Raw genomic sequence first — 24,999 nt, 5'->3', positions numbered from 1 at the left:
CCAGATCTAATATGTACTTAAAAATATATATGTATATTAATAATAAAAACATACATACATACATACATACATACACTACTGTTCAAAAGTTTGTGGTCACTTAGAAATGTCCTTGTCCTTGTTTTTTAAATAAAAGCACATTTTGTCCATTAAAATAACATCAAATTGATCAGAAATACAGTGTAGACATTAATGTTGTAATTAACTATTGTAGCTGGAAACGGTAGTTTGTTTTTATTGGAATATCTACAAAGGCGTACAGAGCCCCATCAGCAACTATCACTCCTGTGTTCCAATGGCACATTGTTAGCTAATCCAAGTTTATAATTTTAAAAGGATAATTGATCATTAGAAAACCATTTTGCAATTGTTAGCYCAACTGAAAACTGTTGTCCTGATTTAAAGAAGCAATAAAACTGGCCTTAGACTAGTTGAGTATCTGGAGCATCAGCATTTGTGGGTTTGATTACAGGCTCAAAATGGCTAGAAACAAAGTCCTTTCTTCTGAGAAATGAAGGCTATTCCTTGCAAGAAATTGCCAAGCAACTGAAGATCTCCTACAACACTGTGTACTACTCCCTTCACAGAACAGCGCAAACTGTTTCCAACCAGAATAGAAAGAGGAGTGGGAGGCCCCGGTGCACAACTGAGCAAGAGGACAAGTACATTAATGTCTAGTTTGAGAAACAGAGTCTGGTCTCAAGTTTGAACCGGATCGGATCCACCAATTTCTTCCTTTTGGACTACACATCGCATTTGGTCTCCGCTGGATCTGTTGGCGGATTGGATAGTTTGACTGACTACAACTTTTTTGCCTACAGTTTTTAATTTGTTTTAGTGGGATTTATACCGTGTTGATTTGTGGTCAGTTGTACAGTAGTTGAAGACTACTGAGATTTGATACTCTTTATGGTTGTGTGGTAAAGTTTCATATTTTGATTGTATGATTGAGACTGGGTTTARGCTATACATTATGAACAGACAAACATTGCGTGACTAAGGTCACTGCACTAATTTACCGGGCTGGACACTTTTTAGGCCCAAAAATGTATTTAACTATGCAAGTCGGTTAAGAACAAATTCTTATTTACAATGACGGCTGGGGATCAGTGGGTTAACTGCCTTGTTCAGGGGCAGAATGACAGGATTTTTASCTTGTCAGCTCTGGGATTTGATCCAGCAACCTTTCGGTTACTGGCCCAAAGCTCTAACCACTAGGCTACCTGTGTGATAATGCAACAAACGCAAAAGAACAGTGGTTTTGATTTAAATGCGCTTTATGCGTCTATTGCGTCTATTGCGCTTTATGAGAAGTGTATTTCCATACTGACTTTTACATGAATCTTTTGTATCGGTGTAGAGTTGACGGACCGGACGAGACTCATTCCCTCTCAAACGAAAGATAAATATGTTCTCTGGTAGGCATAACCTACCTGGCACCCCTAACAATAACCCCAAGTCAAAACAGTTACAATATGATCAGTGTTTTATTACGTTAGAATAAAACCGAGAAATCTGAAACGTTTCAGTGAGTCTTAGCCTACATGCAATACAACTTTTTTGTGTTTTTGCTATTCAGTTGTCATTAGGTGGCATTTTATGAACTGAACTCCTAGCTCACACGCAGCATGCCTTATTTCTTATTTGCCCCTGGTGTTCTTCCTAGATAACATATCCTCCTTTTAGGTTCTACTGTCCCTGGCTCTACTTTCCTATGCCCTCTACTTTGCCCTAGCAGCCCTTTCACATCCATGTGTCCTTCCACCCCACACTGCCCCTAGGCCCTCTTCACCAGAACCCGTATTCAGTATTCTGCTGCCAGCCGAACTACAGGGATTTCCCCTCTTCTCATTGGTTGATAAGTTTCTTATACCATTATTATTAACAGCGGACAGGGAACCCTACTGAGGCTGAAAAGAATAAGCATAAAATTTGTACTTTTAGTTTYACTTGAAAATGTAACACAAGTTACCTATAGGCTGACTTGATAATGGTATCCATTTTTGTAAATCTAGATGTAATGTTATACTATGTCTGCTATGACCTGTGCCTGCCTCTGTGGTCCTTCCCTTATAGCCAGCTAATTGACTATGAATTAGCGCCCCTCGTGACGGTGAAAGAATCTGCTCTGTGATGGCCTTTCAACAGATGCCGCGTGTCACACTCAATGATATCATATGAGCAAGTGTCATGGATTTTTTTTCTGACTTCATTCATCGGTTGGGCTTATAATAGTGGGGATTCCTGCATCAGTGATTTTGGGGTCACGGAACTACATTTTTGTGTGCGTGAGTGTGTTTCAATTAGGCATGTGACAAATGGACAGTTTTTCTTAACGTTTAAACTGCAATTATTTTWGTTTTTTTCCGTTAAAACGATACGAACATTTTATAAAATTCCACGTGAAATCCTATTGCATGGCATGACAGCTAGGCGGCAGTGAAGTTCTAGTGCAGTAGAACATACATACAGTAGGCTCAGGATCTGGAATCTGCATTGTGGCTGCCTGAACGGGCAGTGAAATGTTGTCCCAAAGACAACTGTTAATTCACCTTGACTCTAGTGTTCCTTCCCTTTGTTTAGTACATTAGCAGCTCAGAACAAAAAAATAAATCTAGCCAAGTGATCAGTTATTTTCCCTACATTCTCATTTCCCTCTGTTACGTGTCTCTCACTTGATTTTGATCCGACCACTCCCTCTAGACACACACACACACACACACACAAGTGCTGTGCACCCAAATTAACAGCGATATTGATGAGAAAGTCGCGTCTCAAATGCCGCTTGCAGCACTTCATTTAGCAAATGACCTCATAACTCAAGTTGGTCATTGGCAATGGCTGCATATTAACTGCAATAATTTCTGTAATCAGTGCTTTCTTTTCCAACTGTTAACAACAAAGACATGCGGAGTGCTTTGTCCGTCGCAAATAATTAAAGATGCATATCCCCTTTTACTAAAATACATATTTTGTATGGAATACTTTATATCAGTGGTATTCAAAGTAAGGGTCGGGAATTGCAGTGGGGGTCTCCAAATAAAACAATACYTTTATTATATTTTGGGGGGGACCAAAAATGAAGAGTACAGATTATTTTATTGGACAATATACAAACATTTATTGAGAAAGATAATAAAAAAAGAAAATGTTAAGAAAATTTAATATTTTCTGATGTATTTCCTATTCAACAAAACTGTACTAATAAGTCTTGATTATATGCTTTCTAAATATAGTATAAACAAATTATAAAATTACTAAGATTTAACCTTTGTTATAACTGTAAAAGACATATTTGTATGTTTAGTGTTGGAGGAAATGTGCATATTTTCTAAAGGTCTCTCTTGATCAAAACGTCTGCCCCAATCGCTGTGAACGTCTCCCAGAGCTCTAGCTTGGCTTCCTGAACTTGTTAGGATTAATTTGAGATGAAAGGAGAGTTCATGTCTATGAAAAACAGTCCGCTTACTGCGGTGGCGGTCTGCCTGCTCATTCTGACGGTGTGCTGGAGTCTCACGTGAGCCTCACTCCACACTTCCTCTGCGCGCCTGAACCACGCATCAACCGCAGGAGCTTCGGTCTGGTCCAGGGTCCACGGAACCAGAGCCGGCTGAAAACCCAAAACACAGTGACATAACGAATTCTGGGCGTAATCCACCCATGGAAGGAATCATGCCCACTCTCCCTGCCGGTCCTGGCAGTGACTCCTCAGGAACCTCCCTAGCTCCTGGTTCATCCTCTCCACTTGCCTGTTGGACTGAGGCCGGCACCCGGTTGTATGGCTGACCGTGACCCCCAGCTTCCCCATGAAGGCTCTCCATACCCGTGAAGTGAACTGGGGCCCACGGTGAGAGACTATGTCCTCTGGAAGGCCATAATCCTGGAAGATCTGCTGGAATAGTGCCTCAGCGACCAGAGAGAGGAATGAAATGACAGGATTTATTAACTTTCCACAGACACCAAAATGGTGGTGAAACTGTCAGAGGGGAGATCAGTGACAAAGTCAATGGATAGATGAGACCAGGGACGCTGAGGCACGGGAAGGGGAAGGAGTTTCCCTGCTGGAACGTGCCGGGGGGACTTGGTTTGAGCACATACGGAACGGGTTGACGTAGCGACTAACATCCTGCGCCAAAGTAGGCCACCAATACTTCTCAGATTGGGTAGTGCAAGAAATACCTGGATGTCCAGCAATGACAGCTGTGTGCGCCCAGGTCAGCCTGCTTGCCCCTAGCCAGTGTCTCCACTCCTCTAATGCCAACTTCACCACTAGGAGCTCTCGATCACCGGCGTCGTAATTCCTCTCTGCAGGGGACAGTTTCTTAGAGTAATACACACAGATACAATTTCTGTGGATTACCTTGTTGCGACATAACTGCCCCCACGCCCACCTCTGAAGCGTCCACCTCCACCACAAAGGATATCATGGGATGTGGGGGTTTGAGCAATGGGGCGGAGTGACATGTTCCTTTAAGCCTTTAGGCTTAAAGGCTTCGTCAGCTGCTGGACTCTACACCAACCTACAGGGACCACCCTTGAGGTGTGAGGAGCAGCAATGTAGCGGAAGTTCCTGATGAAACGGCAGAAGTTTTCAAACACCAAAAACAATACATGGGTGTAACCCTCCGTCCTTGGCCACGAAGAAACCTACGGGCGAATGAAACCTTGGAGCGCCTCATGGCCGGGGTTTCAGCCACCAACAGATGTCTGCGCGAAGCCGCAGCACGGGTTTTGTTAAATACCTCCTGCAGGTTCTGGTATACCTCCAGGATGTTGGGCTGAAGGGCAACCACAGGACTCACAACCGACGAGGAAGCAGGTCCTCCGGCACTTAGGTGCCCAGTCTGTGATTATCATCCTCGACCATGAGATTGAAGCCAAGGGAGTCTGAGGATGATCTTGTAAGCTAGTGATGAAGGGGATGTTCTCCTGATGACTAGACTACACGGTCAGTGGTTTGGTTGTGTGTGTGATAGTCCCGGAACCTAATGGCTGATTTTATCGAGGATTGAACCAAGAATGGAGAGGAGAGCGGGTATGAGGTGATGTTGAGAGCGGAGGCAAGGGTCTGGTCAATAAAGTTCCTTGTGGCACCGGAATCGACTAATGCTGTAGACACAGTACATGAGGAACAGTCAACTTGTGTGATCGACACCAAAAAGGTTTTGGCAGAAACTGATAAAGAGGGGATACTCACACCTGCCCCCTGACCTCCTGGGGTCCCAACTGGGGAAAGCTCTCGTGGATCCCAATTTGGGACGTACTGGACACCGCGTCCTCCTTGACCACAATAGAGACCGAGTACCAGCTCTGTCTGCGTCGCTCCGCCGAGGGGAGGCGTGTGACCCCTTACCTCCATGGTTCAGGCTCTGATCCAAAGTGTTCACTGAAGGAGGGAGAGAAGGGATGGGAATGCCGACACACCCAAAGGAGGTTATCCTCTCCTCTCTCCCAGACGGCCGTAGCCCATTCCAACGCCTGCCCAGTCAGCAGAGAAATAACTGTGGCTACCTTGGATCTCTCGTTGTACAAGCTCCTATCTGGAGCGCAAGGTTTTAAATGGGGTGCCGTCATCTTTATCTGGGAGGGACAAACGGTGACCTGGGCATGATGCTGAATGGGCTGGTGTGCTGGGTCAACTGGTGGTAGAGTATTCTCTGCTAGTTGAAGGCAACGCCTCTCGGGTAGAGGTCGACCGATTAATCGGAATGGCCGATTTTTAATTAGGGCCGATTTCAAGTTTTCATAACAATCGGTATTTTTGGACACCGATTTGGCCGATAAAAAAAAATAAAATAAAATCATACACCTTTATTTAACTAGGCAAGTCAGTTAAGAACACATTCTTATTTTCAATGACGGCCTAGGAACGGTGGGTTAACTGCCTTGTTCAGGGGCAGAACGACAGATTTTTACCTTGTCAGCTCGGGGGTTCAATCTTGCAACCTTACGGTTAACTAGTCCAACGCTCTAACCACCTACTTTACATTGCACTCCACGAGGAGCCTGCCTGTTACGCGAATGCAGTAAGAAGCCAAGGTAAGTTGCTAGCTAGCATTAAACTTATCTTATAAAAAACAATCAATCAATCAATCATAATCACTAGTTAACTACACATGTTTGATGATATTAATAGTTTATCTAGCGTGTCCTGCGTTGCATATAATCGATGCAGTGCGCATTCGCGAAAAAGAACTGTCGTTGCTCCATGTACTTAACCATAAACATCAATGCCTTTCTTAAAATCAGTAAACAAGTATATATATTTAAACCTGCATATTTAGTTAATATTGCCTGCTAACATGAATTTATTTTAAATAGGAAAATTGTGTCACTTCTCTTGCAACAGAGTCAGGGTATATGCAGCAGTTTGGCCTTCTGGCTCGTTGCGAACTGTGTGAAGACTTTCTTCCAAACAAAGACAGCCAACTTCGCCAAACGGGGGATGATTTAACAAAAGCGCATTTGTGAAAAAAGCACAATCGTTGCACGACTGTACCTAACCATAAACATCAATGCCTTTCTTAAAATCAATACACAGAAATATACACTGCTCAAAAAAATAAAGGGAACACTTAAACAACACAATGTAACTCCAAGTCAATCACACTTCTGTGAAATCAAACTGTCCACTTAGGAAGCAACACTGATTGACAATAAATTTCACATGCTGTTGTGCAAATGGAATAGACAAAAGGTGGAAATTATAGGCAATTAGCAAGACACCCCCAATAAAGGAGTGGTTCTGCAGGTGGTGACCACAGACCACTTCTCAGTTCCTATGCTTCCTGGCTGATGTTTTGGTCACTTTTGAATGCTGGCGGTGCTTTCACACTAGTGGTAGCATGAGACGGAGTCTACAACCCACACAAGTGGCTCAGGTAGTGCAGCTCATCCAGGATGGCACATCAATGCGAGCTGTGGCAAGAAGGTTTGCTGTGTCTGTCAGCGTAGTGTCCAGAGCATGGAGGCGCTACCAGGAGACAGGCCAGTACATCAGGAGACGTGGAGGAGGCCGTAGGAGGGCAACAACCCAGCAGCAGGACCGCTACCTCCGCCTTTGTGCAAGGAGGAGCACTGCCAGAGCCCTGCAAAATGACCTCCAGCAGGCCACAAATGTGCATGTGTCTGCTCAAACGGTCAGAAACAGACTCCATGAGGGTGGTATGAGGGCCCGACGTCCACAGGTGGGGGTTGTGCTTACAGCCCAACACCGTGCAGGACGTTTGGCATTTGCCAGAGAACACCAAGATTGGCAAATTCGCCACTGGCGCCCTGTGCTCTTCACAGATGAAAGCAGGTTCACACTGAGCACATGTGACAGACGTGACAGAGTCTGGAGACGCCGTGGAGAACGTTCTACTGCCTGCAACATCCTCCAGCATGACCGGTTTGGCGGTGGGTCAGTCATGGTGTGGGGTGGTATTTTTTTGTGGGGCCGCACAGCCCTCCATGTGCTCGCCAGAGGTAGCCTGACTGCCATTAGATACCGAGATGAGATCCTCAGACCCCTTGTGACCCCTTGTGAGACCATATGCTGACACATGCACATTCAAACGCACGAAAGTGCTGTTTGAATGAATGCTTAGGAGCCTGCTGGTGCCTACCATCGCTCAGTCAGACTGCTCTATCATATCATAGACTTAATTATAACACAATAACACACAGAAATACGAGCCTTAGGTCATTAATATGGTCGAATCCGGAAACTATCATCTCAAAAACAAAACGTTTATTCTTTCAGTGAAATACGGAACCGTTCCGTATTGGCTACTTCCATAGCCATCCCTAGTTGTGCCAGCTGGTCGGGGTGTTGACGAAGTAGGTGTCCCTGCTCGTCGACCGTCTGGGAGATTGTTCTGATTTCCTGCTGCTTTTCCTTTGTGGCAGTATTCTGTAACGTAGACACTGGGAGTCGAGATGCAGGTGGTAAGTTTAATATAACAATACAACGTAGGAGTAGCATCTAGACATGAGCAACAGAAACAATTCTGCCTGGGTAAGGAACCTAAGGGAGTGCCAGATAAAGGGGAGGTAATGGAGTCCAGGTGTTCGTAATGATGAAAGCCAGGTGTGCGTAATGATGGTTCCCAGGACCGGTGGTTAGTAAACCGGCAACGTCAAACGCTGGAGGGGAGGAGCGGGAGACGTGACAGTGTTGGAGTGTTATGACCAGAGCACCTTTTCTTATATAATTAGTGTATCAGTAGTACATTTTTTGGTACGGGTTAGGTTCAATAATCTTTGAGTATTGTATTTAGGCATAGGGAAAATACAAAAAGGGCCTGTCTCTGAGGGTAAGAATGATTTTCATAAGGGTTGGAAATTAGTAATCTGTCAGGAGTTAGAATGTTTTGCAGAAATGAATAGAAACCACCTGTCTGGGTTATGATACATTCGAGGTTGAGTTACTTGCCGTCTAGTTTCTGTGGGAAGTGAGGAGATGACTTTCAACGTCATAGCTGGGGAGTGGAGTGAGGATAACAGGATGCAGATAGCTGAATTGTATCTCAAGAAGGGAAGACCGAGCCAGACCACCTTCTGGCCCAGCCTGGGTCATCCCACTGTGATGTTACCTCATGTACTGTGTTGATGTTATAAGACTATCTTTATGTTCTCAGTTGAAGCATCCAGTTGGGTGTAATAAATCTAGTTTGATCTTTCTTGGTTTCCGCCTGGAGTTTGTACCAGAAATTTAGAACGTAACAAAAGTCTAAGAAGAGGTAGATCTGTTCTATGTGTGCTGCTTCTATGCTTCCCGTTCTGAAGTTTACATTTTGTTTACTTTTGGTTTTGTACACCAGCTGAAAAGACTATTTTTGGTTATTGAAAATATATTTCACAGCGTTTTAGATTGTACAGTGATTCTCTACACTACATTGCTTGTTTTGTCACACAAACTGAAATGATATAACATTGTATTCGTTTATATTATTCTGATGACGGTTTGGTTTTCGTTTTTTTTTTATGAGGAAGAATATGTTTATCTGGATGTGACGTTAGGGAGATGACGTCAAGGATGCTTGATGCAGTGAAGGGGATCTTAGGTAGATCTGATTCAATAAAATACAAATTCCATGTATAACCACTGATATGTTAATGATCACTGGGTCGACAAATCCACTAAGGACGGAGCCGGTCACCATGGCCAACCTTTCTCCAGTTTCTGCCATCTTGAAGATTACCAAGTTTTCTTTCATTCCCAGTCTGGCAGCAGATTCGTTCAAATCCAACCACATGCTTTGCTGCACTATAGTGTATTTTTTTGTCGGCCTATAAAAATCTCTCACACACACACGGATCCTCGCTAGGTCCCCAGGGAGAGTGGAAGCTCTGTCTCCTTGTGCCCATCACTCACACAATGGGCTCCACCAATGGCAGACTTACCATTCTCCACTGAGCGGGTGGGGTGGTGCTCCATCAAATGGAATGTTAATCTATTTGGCTGCGTTTGAAGCAGTGACTCGTATTCAACCCCCTATCCATACAGGATGTGTCTGTCACCTGTAGTTAAGGTGTCCCAGTGATGTCTCTAGATCCCAGGAGATATTTAGATGTTACAATGCCTCTCACGTCCCCACACTCCCCACTCTCTTCCAACCCCTCCACCACACACTGTCTTTATCTCTCTCTACCTGTATCCTCATCCTCTCTCATAACAAGTTTGTTTGCCATCTTACTGTGTTTCTCTTTCCCTTTCAATCTCTGTCTTTCTCTCTGTATCTGGCTCTTGTCTCGGTCCCCATATCTCTCTCTCTCTCTCTCTCTCTCCCTCTGACCTGACCTCGGCCCACATTTCATTGGTATTCAATATGCTACATCTTAATCAGCAACACACAGGTTTTAATTCCAAACAAAACATAAGCAATTCTGTTCACCAGGAGTCCACTGTCCTCCCTCCATTCATTTATCATTTGTTTTAATCCATCCCAACGTTTATGTAGCTTGTACTACCCTTAGACATGGCGACATTCCTCTCACCACCGAGTCTTAACAATTTACTCCCGTATATGACGTATATGTCTCTCTCTTCCCCTGCTGCCCTACACTCACCTAAAACAGGGCTCTGACGCCTAGCGCCTTGGGACTGATTCACTGGCCTTTCTTCCTTGTTTCTTTGTCTTACCTTGGTCATTGAAACCACTGTTAGTGACTTTCACTGTGGCTGTATTAACCACACGCACGGTTGCGAAGTGAGCAGAATTAGATTCCACTCTTAAGGCCGGCTGTACTATTTCATCCCAGCGAAAATGTTGATCCACTACCCCCGCAATAGCCGTTTTGATAACAGGTTTCATACCTGCCATCAAAACGCTGGTCTATTGCGCTTTTGATTTTTCCTTTGTCATTGTGCCAACTCACAACAGCATCTCTGAATTCATTATTAGATTGGAATTTTTCTTCAGCATGGAAGTGCTGACCAATTTGATCCACTTTGCTCAATTTAACCATTACTTGAGCCGAATTGCTAGTTTGATTGTGCACTTCTTTTAGTGCATCCATGGCTTTACTATAGTTTTCCTCTTATATTCCCCCTTTTCGGGAGTGTCAGAAACCACGGATGCCATTTCAATGGTGGCTATTTCTGCGCCTCCCTTGACGTTGTTTATGGTGTTTGGATTTCCTCATTCACGGCTCTAATACACACCCTCTCTAATAACTATTTTCGAAGATAGTAATACCCACTTCCCCGGGGAGGAGTTATGGTATTTGTGCCTAATTAATTAGTCACGTCACCTGATACCTTGTATTTGAACCAATACTGAAGCGTCTGCTAATTTACTACTGGTGAATACGGATGACCTAATGTCTTACACCAGTGTTATGCCTCAAATATCACTGTGGTCAACACACACAACCAAAATTATTCACAGTTGTCTCCCTATTTCCACAATCTGCATAAACCAACCTCACTCCTTATTGTTATCGTTTTGCTTTTCTAACCATGAATGTGGCTCTCCTCCAGAACTTATAGGAAACCTTTTATCACCATCCACGTTCCCTCCTGTTGACTTTCTCCATGGACTACTTCTCTACAACCAACAGGGACCACCCTGTTCGGAATTTACCCTCCACAGGGACCACCTTGTCCGGGACGACTTACCCTCCACAGGGACCACCTTGTCCGGGACGACTTACCCTCCCCAGGGACCAACTTGTCCGGGAAGACTTACCCTCCACAGGGACCACCTTGTCCGGGACGACTTACCCTCCACAGGGACCACCTTGTCCGGGACGACTTACCCTCCCCAGGGACCACCCTGTCCGGGACTTACCCTTTATCCACGACCGGTCGTAACACAATGGGACTTCTGAATAAATTCAAGCTTTTAGATTTGTATCCTATGACTCACCTCCCCAAGATGTCAGAATGGGTGTAGGAACTGTGCCTACCTTAGTTTTTTTTGTGCCCGCTCCTGCTCCACTGATTCGGGCTCTCCAGTTTGACTGTTAATCGTGGAAAATCCTGCTGACAATGCCAACTATTTGGTTCAGACCGAGTGAAAAACTGACAACTAGTCAAAGCTCAAACCAGGTTTATTCACCCACTGGGTCAAACAGCTGAAAAGACAAAGATATGGTTTCACCAGCACAAGTATTTATACCCTCCTATTAGTCTCCTCCTTGCACATATAGGCAGCCAATACATCTCTGTTGCAAGGCAGGAACTTACGTGGTGTGTGTGTGTGTAATAGAACTGTTCCTTGTCACTTCATCTGACCTGACTTCGGCCCACATTGCTCACTCCTCCCTAATCCACGGCTATCCAACCTTATCAGCGACTGAAACCAGACTGTTGCCCTTTTGTCCTCTCCATAAGATCCATGAGATTTAACAATTACATTATACATGTAAAGTAGTTCTAGTATAGTAACATGAATAAGTATATATTTAGTTAGAATCCAACACCTTGATTAACCAGGTCAATCTATGTCATGGAAAGAGCAGGTGTTCCTATTGTTTTGTACACTCAGTGGAGACCCTTTATCTTCACCATAGCCCACACATCACCCTCTTAGACCTATAAATCTCCAGCACTCCGATTCACTTTGTCTAGTGTTAGGGCCCTATAAAATCTGCGATATGCGGACGGAATCACAGAATCCAGACAATAAAACGGAAATCAACAATATTCAAAAATGTATTGAACTTAAGTAGGGAATCAACTAAATGTATTAATTTGCCCAGTTGATCACAAGACATGAACCGAATGCGTCAGTGATTTGTATTTCTTGCAACTTTCTGATGAGGCAATGAGAATTCCGTCTGTATGTGCAGTGCACACAGCTACCACTTTGTGTAGCCTTTAGCGATGATGCTAAAAATATTCTAATAGATGGAAAGGCTTCCCCATAAACCTTGTCAATGAAATGTTAACTACAAAGTAGTCTATACATACCTGGCAGAATGATACAGTATCATGATTATTTGCATCAATCCAATTGCTGTGGACTTAAACATCGAATTTAGTTGTTTTTCTATTTTAAAAAGTGTGATTTTGAGTGAACCTGAAAAAACAGGGGACAATGGAAACTTGGGGAAATGGAATTTGGGAGGAAAAAAATATATACATTTTATAGGGCCCTATTACTGTCAATCCCCAAAAGCACTGTCACACATTGCACTCTTAGCTAATAGCTCCAGCACGCTTATGTCATCTTCTGGCCTATATCCTCTAGCCATCTGCAGAAAAGCTCCAGCCTCTCTTTCTGTGCATCTGAAAACCCCACATTTTTCAAACTGGCTCTTGTCATGCTTCAGCATAAGCCTTACGTAACAGCCTGCAACCCTTTACTCATCATAGATATTACTAAAGCAGAGTTCTAACTAACAATAGTCACAATGATTACAATCTCGAATCCCCACATCCCCAAATGTATCCAGAGAACAAGGAAGTAGCCTATGATGTAAATTTGACAATCTGCTTTTCCACCTTATGCCGCCTTTCACCAAGATTCATTTAGAAGCTGGGCAGTAGCAAACGCCCCAGGTGTGCCCAATAAGCTACTTATTCACTCCGTCATGAATGGGCGGATGCGGCAGCGAATCACATTAGCTCTATTCCCGTCGTAGCCGCTCAGTGCATTATTGTCAATGGCATCGTGTCGGGTTATGACAAAATCAGCCCATTCAGTGAGAGCGGCACTGCCTCTCGTCGTGGTAACGGTTTATGCCCTGGTACAGCTGGGGGGGGGGGGGCTGGCTTGTTACAGTAAAGTAACTGGTGAAGAGGCCTCATTGTGGAGAGATGTGCTCAGTCTTCAGCTTTCTATATCTGTCTTCTGGGGGACCAATGATGTCACCGCACGGAGTAGTAGACAAAGCTGTCGTCTTGTGAGAGCCCTGGTGGTTTTTAATACAGGGATATTTGCGTGTGTGTTTTGGATCATGGTTTAATCTCTTAGGATGCCATGGACATAAATCAATTTGTATTTCAGGTAGTCACTCTGTTTTAACATGCTGCATTCTCAAGTAAAGTACAGATACTTACTTCACTCTTTCTCAAACTCGGCCCTACTCAGACTCCTTTTCCTCTATTCGTACCATAGGCGTTCAGCTCACATAAGAGGTGGAGAGAGGATTGAGACGGTGAGGAGCGAATGAAGACCCAACTGTTGATAGAGCGGGAGGGAGAAAGGGATATTAAGAAGAAGAAAGGGGAAATTAGAGCGAGAGCGCAGTACTCCGTCGTCTTCTCTCCCCAGTGGTATTATTAGGAGCCCTGAGGGAGAAGACCGTTCATGGCAGGCCAGCCGCACTGGAGCTTTACTGTGTTATAATGTAGGTACAGGAGCTACACACCACAGGCTGGGAGAGGCTGGTAGCTCCATAGGTTTCCACTACCATAAGTGGGAATGTTTTACCATTGAGAACCACTTATCCTTTGGGATCAAATGCACATCTTGTTTGATATAAACTGAGTGTACAAAACGTTAGGAACACCTTCCTAGCATTGAGTTGCGCCCCCTTTTGCCCCTAGAACAGTCTCAATTCGTTGGGGCATGGGCTCTGGAAGGTGTCAAGCGTTACCCATGTTGACTCCAATGCTTCCCAAAGTTGTCTCAAGTTGGCTGAATGTCCTTTGGGTGGTGGACCATTCTTGATGCACACGGGATACTGTTGAGCTTCAAAAACCCAGCAGTGATTCAGTTCTTGACACACTCAAACCGGTGCGCCTAGCAACTAGTACCATACCCCATTCAAAGGCACTTAAATCATTGTCTTGCCCATTTAACCTCTGAATGGCACACCTGTCTCCTCTCCATCTAAACTAATTGAAGTGGATTTAACAGGTGAAGTGGATTTCACCAGGTCACTGTCATGGAAAGAGCAGTACCTAATGTTTTGTACACTCAGTGTATATATATTTTTTTAACCCAAAATCCAATTAAATTCAGTGATGCTAGCCATGGCATGCTTTATGTTTAGTACTGCTTAATCACATTCTGCATCACAAATGCACTGTCTCCATTGCATAATCAACCATCTAATACTGTTAGACTTTTCTTGACCTGGAAAACAATAGAGCACAGCGAAATAGATCTAGTTGGCCTAACAGGTGCCTGGGAGGGTGTGTGGCAGTTAATGTGCCCTGAAGTAAAATATTTACTTGTTTTAGTCATACGAACAGAGTGAGAAATGATAGACTGTCCTATTTCGCAACAAAGACTCGTTCACTCACGCCGCCAAACATACCCTCGTAAAACTGACTATCCTACCGATCCTCGACTTCGGCGATGTCATTTACAAAATAGCCTCCAACACTCTACTTAACAAATTGGATGCAGTCTATCACAGTGCCATCCGTTTTGTCACCAAAGCCCCTTATACCACCCACCACTGCGACCTGTATGCTCTAGTCGGCTGGCCCTCGCTCCAGGTCATCTATAAGTCTATGCTAGGTAAAGCTCTGCCTTATCTCAGCTCACTAGTCACGATAACAACACCCACCCGTAGCACGCGCTCCAGCAGGTATATCTCGCTGGTCATCCCCAAAGCCAACACCTCCTTTGGCCGCCTTTTCTTCCAGTTCTCTGCTGCCAATGACTGGAACGAATTGCAAAAATCGCTGAAGCTGGAGACTTATATTTCCCTCACTAACTTTAAACATCAGCTATCTGAGCAGCTAACCGATCGCTGCAGCTGTACATAGCCCATCTGTAAATAGCCCATCCAATCTACCTACCTCATCCCCGTATTGTTTTTTTAAAACTTTTCTGCTCTTTTGCACACCAGTATTTCTACTTGCACATCATCTGCTCATCTATCACTCCAGTGTAAATTTGCTAAACTGTAATTACTTCGCTACTATGGCCTATTTATTGCCTTACCTCCTCAAGCCATTTGCACAAACTGTATATAGACTTTCTTTTTTTTCTAACGTGTTATTGACTGTACTTTATGCCATGTGTAACTCTGTGTTTGTGTCGCACTGCTTTGCTTTATCTTGGCCAGGTCGCAGTTGTAAATGAGAACTTGTTGTCAACTAGCTTCCCTGGTTAATTAAAGGTGAAATAAAATTAAAATAACAATGTTGCTGTGAAGACATGTCTGACATGTCTGTTCTCTTCTCTCTCATCCCTCCCAGAACTCCATACGGCATAATCTGTCCCTGAACAAGTGTTTTCTCAAAGTGCCTCGCTCTAAAGATGACCCTGGAAAAGTAAGTATTCCCTGACCACTATAGTCTGAGTACATATTTCACCAGGAGAAAACAGAGTCAAGTGTGTTTTCTATCAAATCGCCCACAAATGAGGTTGAATATGATGCGTCATTTCGACATGCTCAGACTCCTCCCTGCACAACGAGAAGAATGAGGAAACACTGAGAATAAACCAATAGAAAGAGGAATTGTTTTGGAGGATTTCTGGAGGAAAGACAGTACAGGCCTTGATAAGAAGAAAAAAAAAGAAGAAACAAAAGCACAAAGGTGAGGTAGAATCATTCGGGACATTGTAACTAATGTGGACAGTGTTAATTACACTAAAATACACATTTAATAGCTAAAAAGTGCATTGTTTAAAATCGGTGTACACAGTTGGTGCATTATTTGAATAAGTGCATGCATTAATGATAATCAATCAACTCTAATGAAAACAAATTCTAAAAATAATATTGTCAACAGTAGCAGGAGCTTGGACCATTCCATTTGATTTACCAGCTGAAAAGAACTCTGAACATTCTGAACAGCAGCGTTTGTTTTTGATGCTAAGGGAAAACCCAGAGACAATTGCTGATTATACCCTAATTGGAGACAAGAATACAATCTCTGACCTGCTTTTCTATACAATGCATTCTGCTTCTTGGTATTCTGCCGCATGTAGGCACTTTGGCCATGCCAGAAAGGGAGGAATCACTAATGGTCGACAGATCTTGTTATTTGATGAAACCCTAGCGCCTCCATGGTAGCGCCTCCATGCTCTGGACACTACGCTGACAGACACAGCAAACCTGCTTGCCACAGCTCGCATTGATGTGCCATCCTGGATGAGCTGCACTACCTGAGCCACTTGTGTGGGTTGTAGACTCCGTCTCATGCTACCACTAGAGTGAAAGCACCGCCAGAATTCAAAAGTGACCAAAACATCAGCCAGGAAGCATAGGAACTGAGAAGTGGTCTGTGGTCACCACCTGCAGAACCACTCCTTTATTGGGGTTTCCACCTGTTGTCTATTCCATTTGCACAACAGCATGTGAAATGTATTGTCAATCAGTGTTGCTTCCTAAGTGGACAGTTTGATTTCACAGAAGTGTGATTGACTTGGAGTTACATTGTGTTGTTTAAGTGTTCCCTTTATTTTTTTGAGCAGTGTATATATATGTGTGTGGGTGTAGGCTCAGTGCAATATATTTTGGGGACCAATAATTATCATTTGCCAGACAGTAGCAGAGTGAACAGTCTATGGCTTGTTTTCGGGCCTTCCTCTGACACCGCCTGGTATAAAGGTCCTGGATGGCAGGGAGCTCAGCCCCAGTGATGTACTTGGCTGTCCGCACCACCCTTTTGTAGTGCTTTGCGGTCAAGGGCAGTGCAATTGCAATACTAAGTGGCGTTGCAGTCTGTCAATATGCTCTCGATGGTGCAGCTGTAGAACTTTTTGAGCCGTGCCCTCTTCACGACTGTGCGAGTTAATGTGGACCATATTACGTCCTTAGTGATGTGGATGTCAAGGAACTGAAAGCTCTCGACTCGCTCCACATCAGCCATGTTGATGTGGATGGGGGCGTGCTCTCCCCTCTTTCTCCTATAGTCCACGATCAGCTCCTTAGTCTTACTGACGTTGAGGGAGAGGTGGTTGTCCTGGCACCACACTGCTAAGTCTCTTACCTCCTCCCTGTAGGTTGTTGACTCATCACCGTTGGTGATCAGGCCTACCACCATCGTGTTGTCAGCAAACTTGATGTTGGAGTTGTCGTGACATGACTATCAATGTGATGACTGTTATTTTATTAAATCAATCATGTTTAAGTATTACGCGATTAAACTAATCATGTAACAATTAACTCATTAGCAATCTTGGGGCACCACGGAAAAACTATCTCCCGACTTAAAGTCTAAAGATATAAACATCTCTTACATCAATTATTACCTCATCAGTCTCATTCTGAACATCGTTGACTTTGTGAATCTGCACGAACCCTAACCTAAATGATGAACACACAAATTGGCTTAATTATTTATTTACTAACTAAATAATCACACAGAAATACGTAAACACACACACATTATAGGTTTAATTGATTACTAACATAATGCAATGAAAAGTCCCTAGTGGACTAACCCGAAATGACGGCTTGTTACACAATGGAAATGGGGTGGAGATGGGTAAAGAGCGGGTGAGACAGAGGGTGGACCCATATCTACATACATGTGGAAGCTATGCTCATGGAGACATGAATACTTTGCACATGAACGACCGCTCATTCAGATGAGAAATGCAATGCGTATTTACGTTTGTATGTCTTTGTCGTTTCTCTGTTGAAACAGATACATCTATGAGAAGTGGTTCGATGTAATTTTGGTTTGTCCACCAGAGGGCACAATGTCCTTTGTAGTGGTAGTAGGCTTCTTTGTTCCTTAGACTGGATCCTTCAGACGTAACACACGTTGCTGAGGGGTCTGTTCTTCCTCCTGTTCGTTAGAATTGATACCTCAAAGGTACCTATGGTGGTGAGAGGAAACCATACTTTGCCGTCCGTCTTTGGTCGAGTTTCCTAGACTATTTTACATATACAGCTGCAGATTGTGAATGTCTGGTCTTCACCTTCGCTTGTCGAGAGTTTGAGGGTCTTACCATTTTCTGGTATTGTAGTTTTAAACCATTTGTCACGTTCAGCTCACGCTATCTGTCACACTGGTCTGGTAGAGTCTTAAAACAGTCTCAACGTCTGGCTTACATCGTCTGCCTGCTTGGTCTAATCTAAATATCGTCACAAGTCCTTTTTAAGCACTCTGGTCAAAGGAGTTGTTCCATCACGCCGGCATAATGTCAATGCTCACGTGAGCATGGTTACTGAAGGCTAAAATCACATTGCTATCTTTTCACAAATTGTTTCATATTTAATCATAAGCTTTCCAACATTTAGATGTAAATCCGATAACTAGGACGTGTACACTTACAGAGTTAGTTATCTTGTTATACCATTCTTAATGACATCACAAAACAACAAATGACATGATTATTGTTTGGATCCCCACCAACCATTTCCCAACGTTTGGATTCCAAAACGAATGTTCCAATGTCCAATCTTTTTGTTTTTAACTTTTTAAACTCAATAATGCATAGCAGAAGGGAGAGTTTCTGACAGGTATTTACGATCTGGTTAAGTCATAAAACTTTGGCGAGGGGGGGGGGGTCTGGTTATCTGTCAGCCCTTTGCCGAGCTGATCTGACGCTTGTGGTCCTCACCCAAGAGAGAGAGAGTCATGACAGAGTTGTCCGCGGCCACGCAGTCGTGGGTCAACAGGGAATACAGGAGGGGACTAAGCACACACCCCTGAGGGGGCCCCGTGTTGAGGGTCAGTGTGGCGGAGTTGTTGCCTTTCCTCACCACCTGGGGCCAAACCTGAGCTTGGAGGGGACAATGGTGTTGAACGCTGAGCTGTAGTCTATGAACAGTATTCTCACATAGTTATTTCCCCTTTTGTCCAAGTGGGAGAGTACAGTGTGAAGTGCAATTGAGATCACGTCATCTGTGGAACTGTTGGGGCGGTATGCGAATTGGAGTGGGTCTAGGGTGTCTAGGAGGATGGTGTTGATGTGTCATGACCAGCCTTTCAAAGCACTCCATAATTACAGATGTGAGTTCTACAGGGTGATAGCCATTTAGGCAGGTTACCTTAGAGCTCTTGGGAACAGGGACAATGGTGGTCCGCTTAAAACATGTTGGGATTACAGACTGGGACAAGGAGAGATTGAAAATATCTGTGAAGAAACCTGCCAGCTGGTCTGCGCATGCTTTGAGAACGCGCCCTGTTATTTCATCTGTGATTGTTAACCTCTTTAAAAGCTCATGGCTGGCTTTCCCTTTGTAATTCGTTATTGGCTGTAAGCCCTGACACATACGACGAGCATCGTAGCCTGTGTAATAGGATACCACCTTCCTCCTATATTGTCTTTTTGCATGTTTGATGTCTCGTAGGTCGTAGGGGAATTTCTTGTAAGCGTCCGGGTCCCATTGTAAGCTCTAGCCTTCAGCCCAGCTCAGAATGTTGCCTGTAACCCATGGTTTTTGGTTGGAATACGTTCTTGTAGTCAATGTGGGGACGACATCGTTTATGCACAATTTTTGGGGGGTGACACACAGAGGAACCCAGATGGAACTTTGATGCATGCAACATAAATTGCATTCAGAATGCTTTGTGTATCATAGGCTTTAGCAAGGAGTTACAGTCGGTGTCAGAATGGATAATTAACAATAAACTAGTCTTAAATATATCTAAAACCAAAAGCATTGTATTTGGTTCAAAGCATTCTCTGCGACCTAAACCTCAACTGGAGTTGTGCATAAAGGGTGTACAATTGAACAAGTTGAACAACTCTTAGGAGTAACATTGGATGGTCAAGTCATATTGACAAAGTTGTTGTGAAGATTGGGAGAGAGATGTTATAAAAAATATGTTAAGCGTTTTTGACATACAGATCAGCTGTACTACTTGTTCAGTCTCTGATCTTATCCCATCTTGATTACTGACCGGTGATATGGTCAGGTGCAGCAAAGAAAGACCTAGCAAAGCTGTAAGCTGGCTCAAAACCGACAAGACGATTATCTTTATCCTCTCTGGGTATCCTCTCTGGGATCGTTCGGGACGCTAGCGTCCCACCTCACCAACAGCCAGTGAACTTGCAGGGCGCCAAATTCAAATAACAGAAATCTCAATTGAAATTCCTAAAACATACAAGTATTATACACCATTTTAAWGATAGAATTCTTGTTAATCCAGCCACAGTGTCTGATTTCAAAAAGGCTTTACGGCGAAAGCACACCATGCGATTTATGCTAGGTCAGCGCCTAGCCACAGAAAACCATACAGCCATTTTCCAAAGGAGAGGTGTCACAAAAGTGAGAAATAACGTTAAAGTTAATCACTAACCTTTGATCTTCACCGGATGGCACTCCCAGGACTCCATGTTAGACAATAAATGTCTGTTTAGTTCGATAAAGTTAATCTTTATGTCCAAAAACCTCATTTGAAATTGGCGCTTTATGTTCAGAAATGCATTGTCTCAAACAAAACATCCGGTGAAAATGTAGAGAGCCACATCAAATTACAGAAATACTCATCATAAACATTGATGAAAGATACAAGTGTTATACATACGATTAAAGATAGACTTCTTGTTAATCCAGCCGCTGTGTCCGATTTTCAAAAAAGCTTTACGGCGAAAGCACACCATGCGATTGTTAGGTCAGCGCCTAGCCACAGAAAACCATACAGCCATTTTCCAACCAAGGAGAGGTGTCACAAAAGTCAGAAATAGTGTTAAAATTAATCACTTACCTTTGATCTTCATCTAATGGCACTCCCAGGTCTCCATGTTAGACAAGTGTTTGTTTTGTTCGATAAAGTTTATCTATGTCCAAATACCCCCTTTTTTATTTGTGCGTTTAGTCCAGTAATCTAAATGCACAAAGTGCGAGCACAAAGTCCAGACAAAGTCAAAGTTCCATTACAGTTCGTAGAAACATGTCAAACGATGTATATAATCAATCTTTAGGATGTTTCTATCATAAATCTTCAATAATATTCCAACCGGACAATTCCTTTGTCATTAGAAAGGGAACGGAGCTCGTGCAAGATAAACGACTAAAGGCTTTCAGCTGAGCCACCTACTGTGAGTGGTCTTATTCGCTCCCCTTTCACAATAGAAGCCTGAAACAACTTTCTAAAGACTGTTGACATCTAGTGGAAGCCTTAGGAAGTGCAATCTGACCCCATAGACACAGTATATTGGATAGGCAATCACTTAACCTCTCTGGGATAGGTGGGACGCTACCGTCCCACCTGGCCAAAAGCCAGTGAAAATGCAGAGCGCCAAGTTCAAATAAATTACTATAAAAATCTAACTTTCATGAAATCACACATGCAAAATACCAAATTAAAGCTACACTTGTTGTGAATCCAGCCAACATGTCAGATTTCAAAAAGGCTTTTCGGCAAAAGCAAACAATGCTATTATCTGAGGATAGCAGCCCAGTAAACAAAGAGAGAAAAGCATATTTCAACCCTGCAGGTGCGACACAAAACGCAGAAATAAAAATATAATTCATGCCTTTGACGAGCTTCTTTTGTTGGCACTCCAATATGTCCCATAAACATCACAAATGGTCCTTTTGTTCGATTAATTCCGTCGATATATATCCAAAATGTCCATTTATTTGGCGCGTGTGATCCAGAAAAACACCGATTCCAACTTGCACAACGTGACTACAAAATATCTCAAAAGTTACCTGTAAGCTTTGTCCAAACTTTTCAAACTACTTTTGTAATACAACGTTAGGTATTTTTTCAAGTAAATAATCGATAAAATTGAAGACGGGATGATCTGTGTTCAATACCGGAGGAAAACAATGTGTAGCATGCTTTCTGGTCAAGCGCCTCTATCTAACAGTACACTTCAAGTTACCCTCGTTCTGGATGTCCGTACTTCTTCATTTCTCAAAGGAAAAACATCAACCAATTTCTAAAGACTGTTGACATCCAGTGGAAGCGGTAGGAACTGCAAGAAGGCCCCTTAGAAATCTGGATTCCCAATGAAATCCCATTGAAAAATCTGAGTGGTTTGTCATCGGGGTACTCACAGACATGATTTAAACAGTTATAGAAACTTTAGAGTGTTTTCTATCCAAATCTACTGATAATATGCATATCTTATCTTCTGGGGATGAGTAGCTGGCAGTTGAATATTGGTATGCTTTTCATCCAAACGTGAAAATGCTGCCCCCTATCCTAGAGAAGTTAAACTACAAACCTCAGATTTCCCACATGTTTTTGCCTGCCATATGAGTTCTGTTATACTCACAGACATTATTTTAACAGTTTTGGGAACTTTAGAGTGTGTTCTATCCAAATCTACTAATTATATGCATATTCTAGCTTCGGGGCCTGAGAAACAGGCAGTTTACTCTGGGCACGCTTTTCATCCAAACTTCCCAATGCTGCCCCCTATCCCAATGAAGTTAAACTATAACAACAATCACAGATTTGTCTTAATGGATCTTCTTGGATAGCTCCCCTCTCTTGGTAGCCATTCTACAGAGATAGTTTCTTCTTCCTTCCTGCTGGTTCCCTCCTCTCTCTTATAGGGGAAAGAGAATATGTCATTAGTACCATCAGCTGTGCTTAATTGCCTCTGGTTGGTTACCTTGTCTCACATGCCTTGTTGGGCTACTATCCGTGAGCCCAGCCTGCCCTCTGGTGGTCCTTCCACACTAGGCAAGTCAGTTAATAACAAATTCTTATTTACAATGACGGTCTATCAAAAGGCAAAAGGCCTGTGGGGACGGGGGGCCTAGGATTAAAATAAATACAATATAAATAGGACAAAACACACATCACAACAAGAGACAACACAACACCCCATAAAACTGTCCAATTTGAGTGTTTGAGTGCTCGTTCCAGTCGCTAGCTGCAGCGAACTGAAAAGAAGAGCGAGTGAGTGTGAAATGTGAGTGTGAAAACCCCATCAGCATTGCAGTTATTGACAAACTCACACCAGTGCGCCTGGCCCCTACTACCATACCCCGTTCAAAGGCACTTCAATCTTTTGTCTCACCCTCTGAATGGCACACATACGCAATCCATGTCTCAAGGCTTAAAAATCATTCTATAACCTGTCTCCTCCCCTTCAGATACACTGATTTGAAGTGGATTTAACAAGTGACATCAATAAGGGATCATAGCATTCACCTGGTCAGTGTATGTCATGGAAAGAGCAGGTGTTCCTAATGTTTTATACAGTCGGTGTACAGTGGAGTTGCATACCAACACGACATTGAATGTTCCTGAGTTGCCTCGTTTCAGTTTTGACTTAAATCGGCTGTCTAGCAATGATCAAGATTATTGTACAATCCAGGTGGGCAAAGCTCTTAGAGACTTACCCAGAAAGACTCACAGCTGTATTCGGTGCCAAAGGTGATTTTTAACATGTATTGACTCAGGGCTGTGAATACTTATGTAAATGCGATACACTACATGACAAAAAGTATGTGAACACCTACTTGTCTAACGTCTCATTCCAAAATCATGGGCATTAATATGGAGTTGGTACCACCTTTGCTGCTATAACAGCCTCCACTCTTCTGGGAAGGCTTTCCACTAGATGTTGGAACATTGCTGCGGGGACTTGCTTCCTTTCAGCCACGAGCATTAGTGAGGCCTGGCACGCAGTCGCGTCCCATTTCATCCCAAAGGCGTTCTATGGGGTTGAGGGGTCAGTTAAGTTCTTCCACACCAATCTTGAGAAACCATTTCGGTATGGACCATGCTTTGTGCACTGGGCCATTGTCATGCTGAAACAGGGAAGGGCCATCCCCAAACTGTCGCCACAAAGTTGGAAGCACAGAATTGTCTATAATGTCATTTTGTATGCTGTAGCGTTAAGATATCCCTTCAATGGAACTAAGGGGCCTAGCCTGAACCATGAAAAACAGCCCCAGACTCAGATTCGTCCATCTGCCAGATGGTGAAGTACGATTCATCACTCCAGAGAACGTGTTTCCACTGCTCCAGAGTCCAATGGTGGCGAGAATTACACCACTCCAGCCGACGCCTGGCACTGCGCATGGTGATCTTAGGCTTGTGTGCGGCTGTTCGGCCATGGAAATCTATTTCATGAAGCTCCCGATGAACAGTTTTTGTGCTGACATTGCTTCCAAAGGTAGTTTGGAACTCGGTAGTGAGTGTTGCAACCGAGGACACTACGTGCTCCTGTTCTGTGAGCTAGTGTGGCCTACTACTTCACTGCTGAGCTGTTGTTGCTCCTAGACGTTTCCACTTCACAATAACAGCACTTACAGTTGACCTAGCGTTGCAGAAATTTGACACTGACTTGTTTTGGAAAGGTGGCATCCTATGACGGTGCCACGTTGAAAGTCACTGAGCTCTTCAGTAAGTCCATTCTACTGCCAATGTTTATCTATGGAGATTTCATGGCTGTGTGCTCGATGTTATGCAACGGTGTGGTTGAACTAGCCAAATCCACTAAATTGAAGGGGTGTCCACATACTTTTGTATATGTAGTGTATTTCTGTATTTCATTTGCAAAGATTTCAAAAAATATGTTTTCACTTTGTCATTAATTTAATCAATTTTGAATTCAGGCTGTAACACAACAAAATATGAAATAAGTCAGTGTATGAATACTTTCTGAAGGCACTGTCCATACCCCAACAGACATGCCACTATGAGTTTCTTCACAGTACCCAAACCAAAAACAGATTTATTGCGTCGCTATCAGTTATGTGTAGAAAAACGTTGGCCAGTAACCAAAAGGT

The 24,999-nt window shown here is 43.4% G+C and overlaps 1 protein-coding gene across 3 annotated transcripts in view; it reads left to right on the top strand.

Moving 5' to 3' along the window:
- Window positions 1-24,999, top strand: part of LOC111976803 (forkhead box protein J3) — an 88,449-nt gene that overhangs the window by 36,491 nt on the left and 26,959 nt on the right. For all 3 annotated transcript variants that reach the window (XM_070448104.1, XM_024005945.2, XM_070448106.1), the window contains exon 4: window positions 15,590-15,664. In XM_070448104.1, coding sequence (XP_070304205.1) covers window positions 15,590-15,664 — 75 coding nt within the window. The remainder of the gene's footprint in view (window positions 1-15,589; window positions 15,665-24,999) is intronic.

The sequence above is a fragment of the Salvelinus sp. IW2-2015 genome, linkage group LG17 (assembly GCF_002910315.2).
Source record: "Salvelinus sp. IW2-2015 linkage group LG17, ASM291031v2, whole genome shotgun sequence".
In the NCBI taxonomy this organism is placed as follows: domain Eukaryota; kingdom Metazoa; phylum Chordata; class Actinopteri; order Salmoniformes; family Salmonidae; genus Salvelinus; species Salvelinus sp. IW2-2015.
The sequence above is the reverse complement of the archived record's forward strand: the minus strand, read 5'-3'. Positions and strand labels throughout refer to the sequence as shown.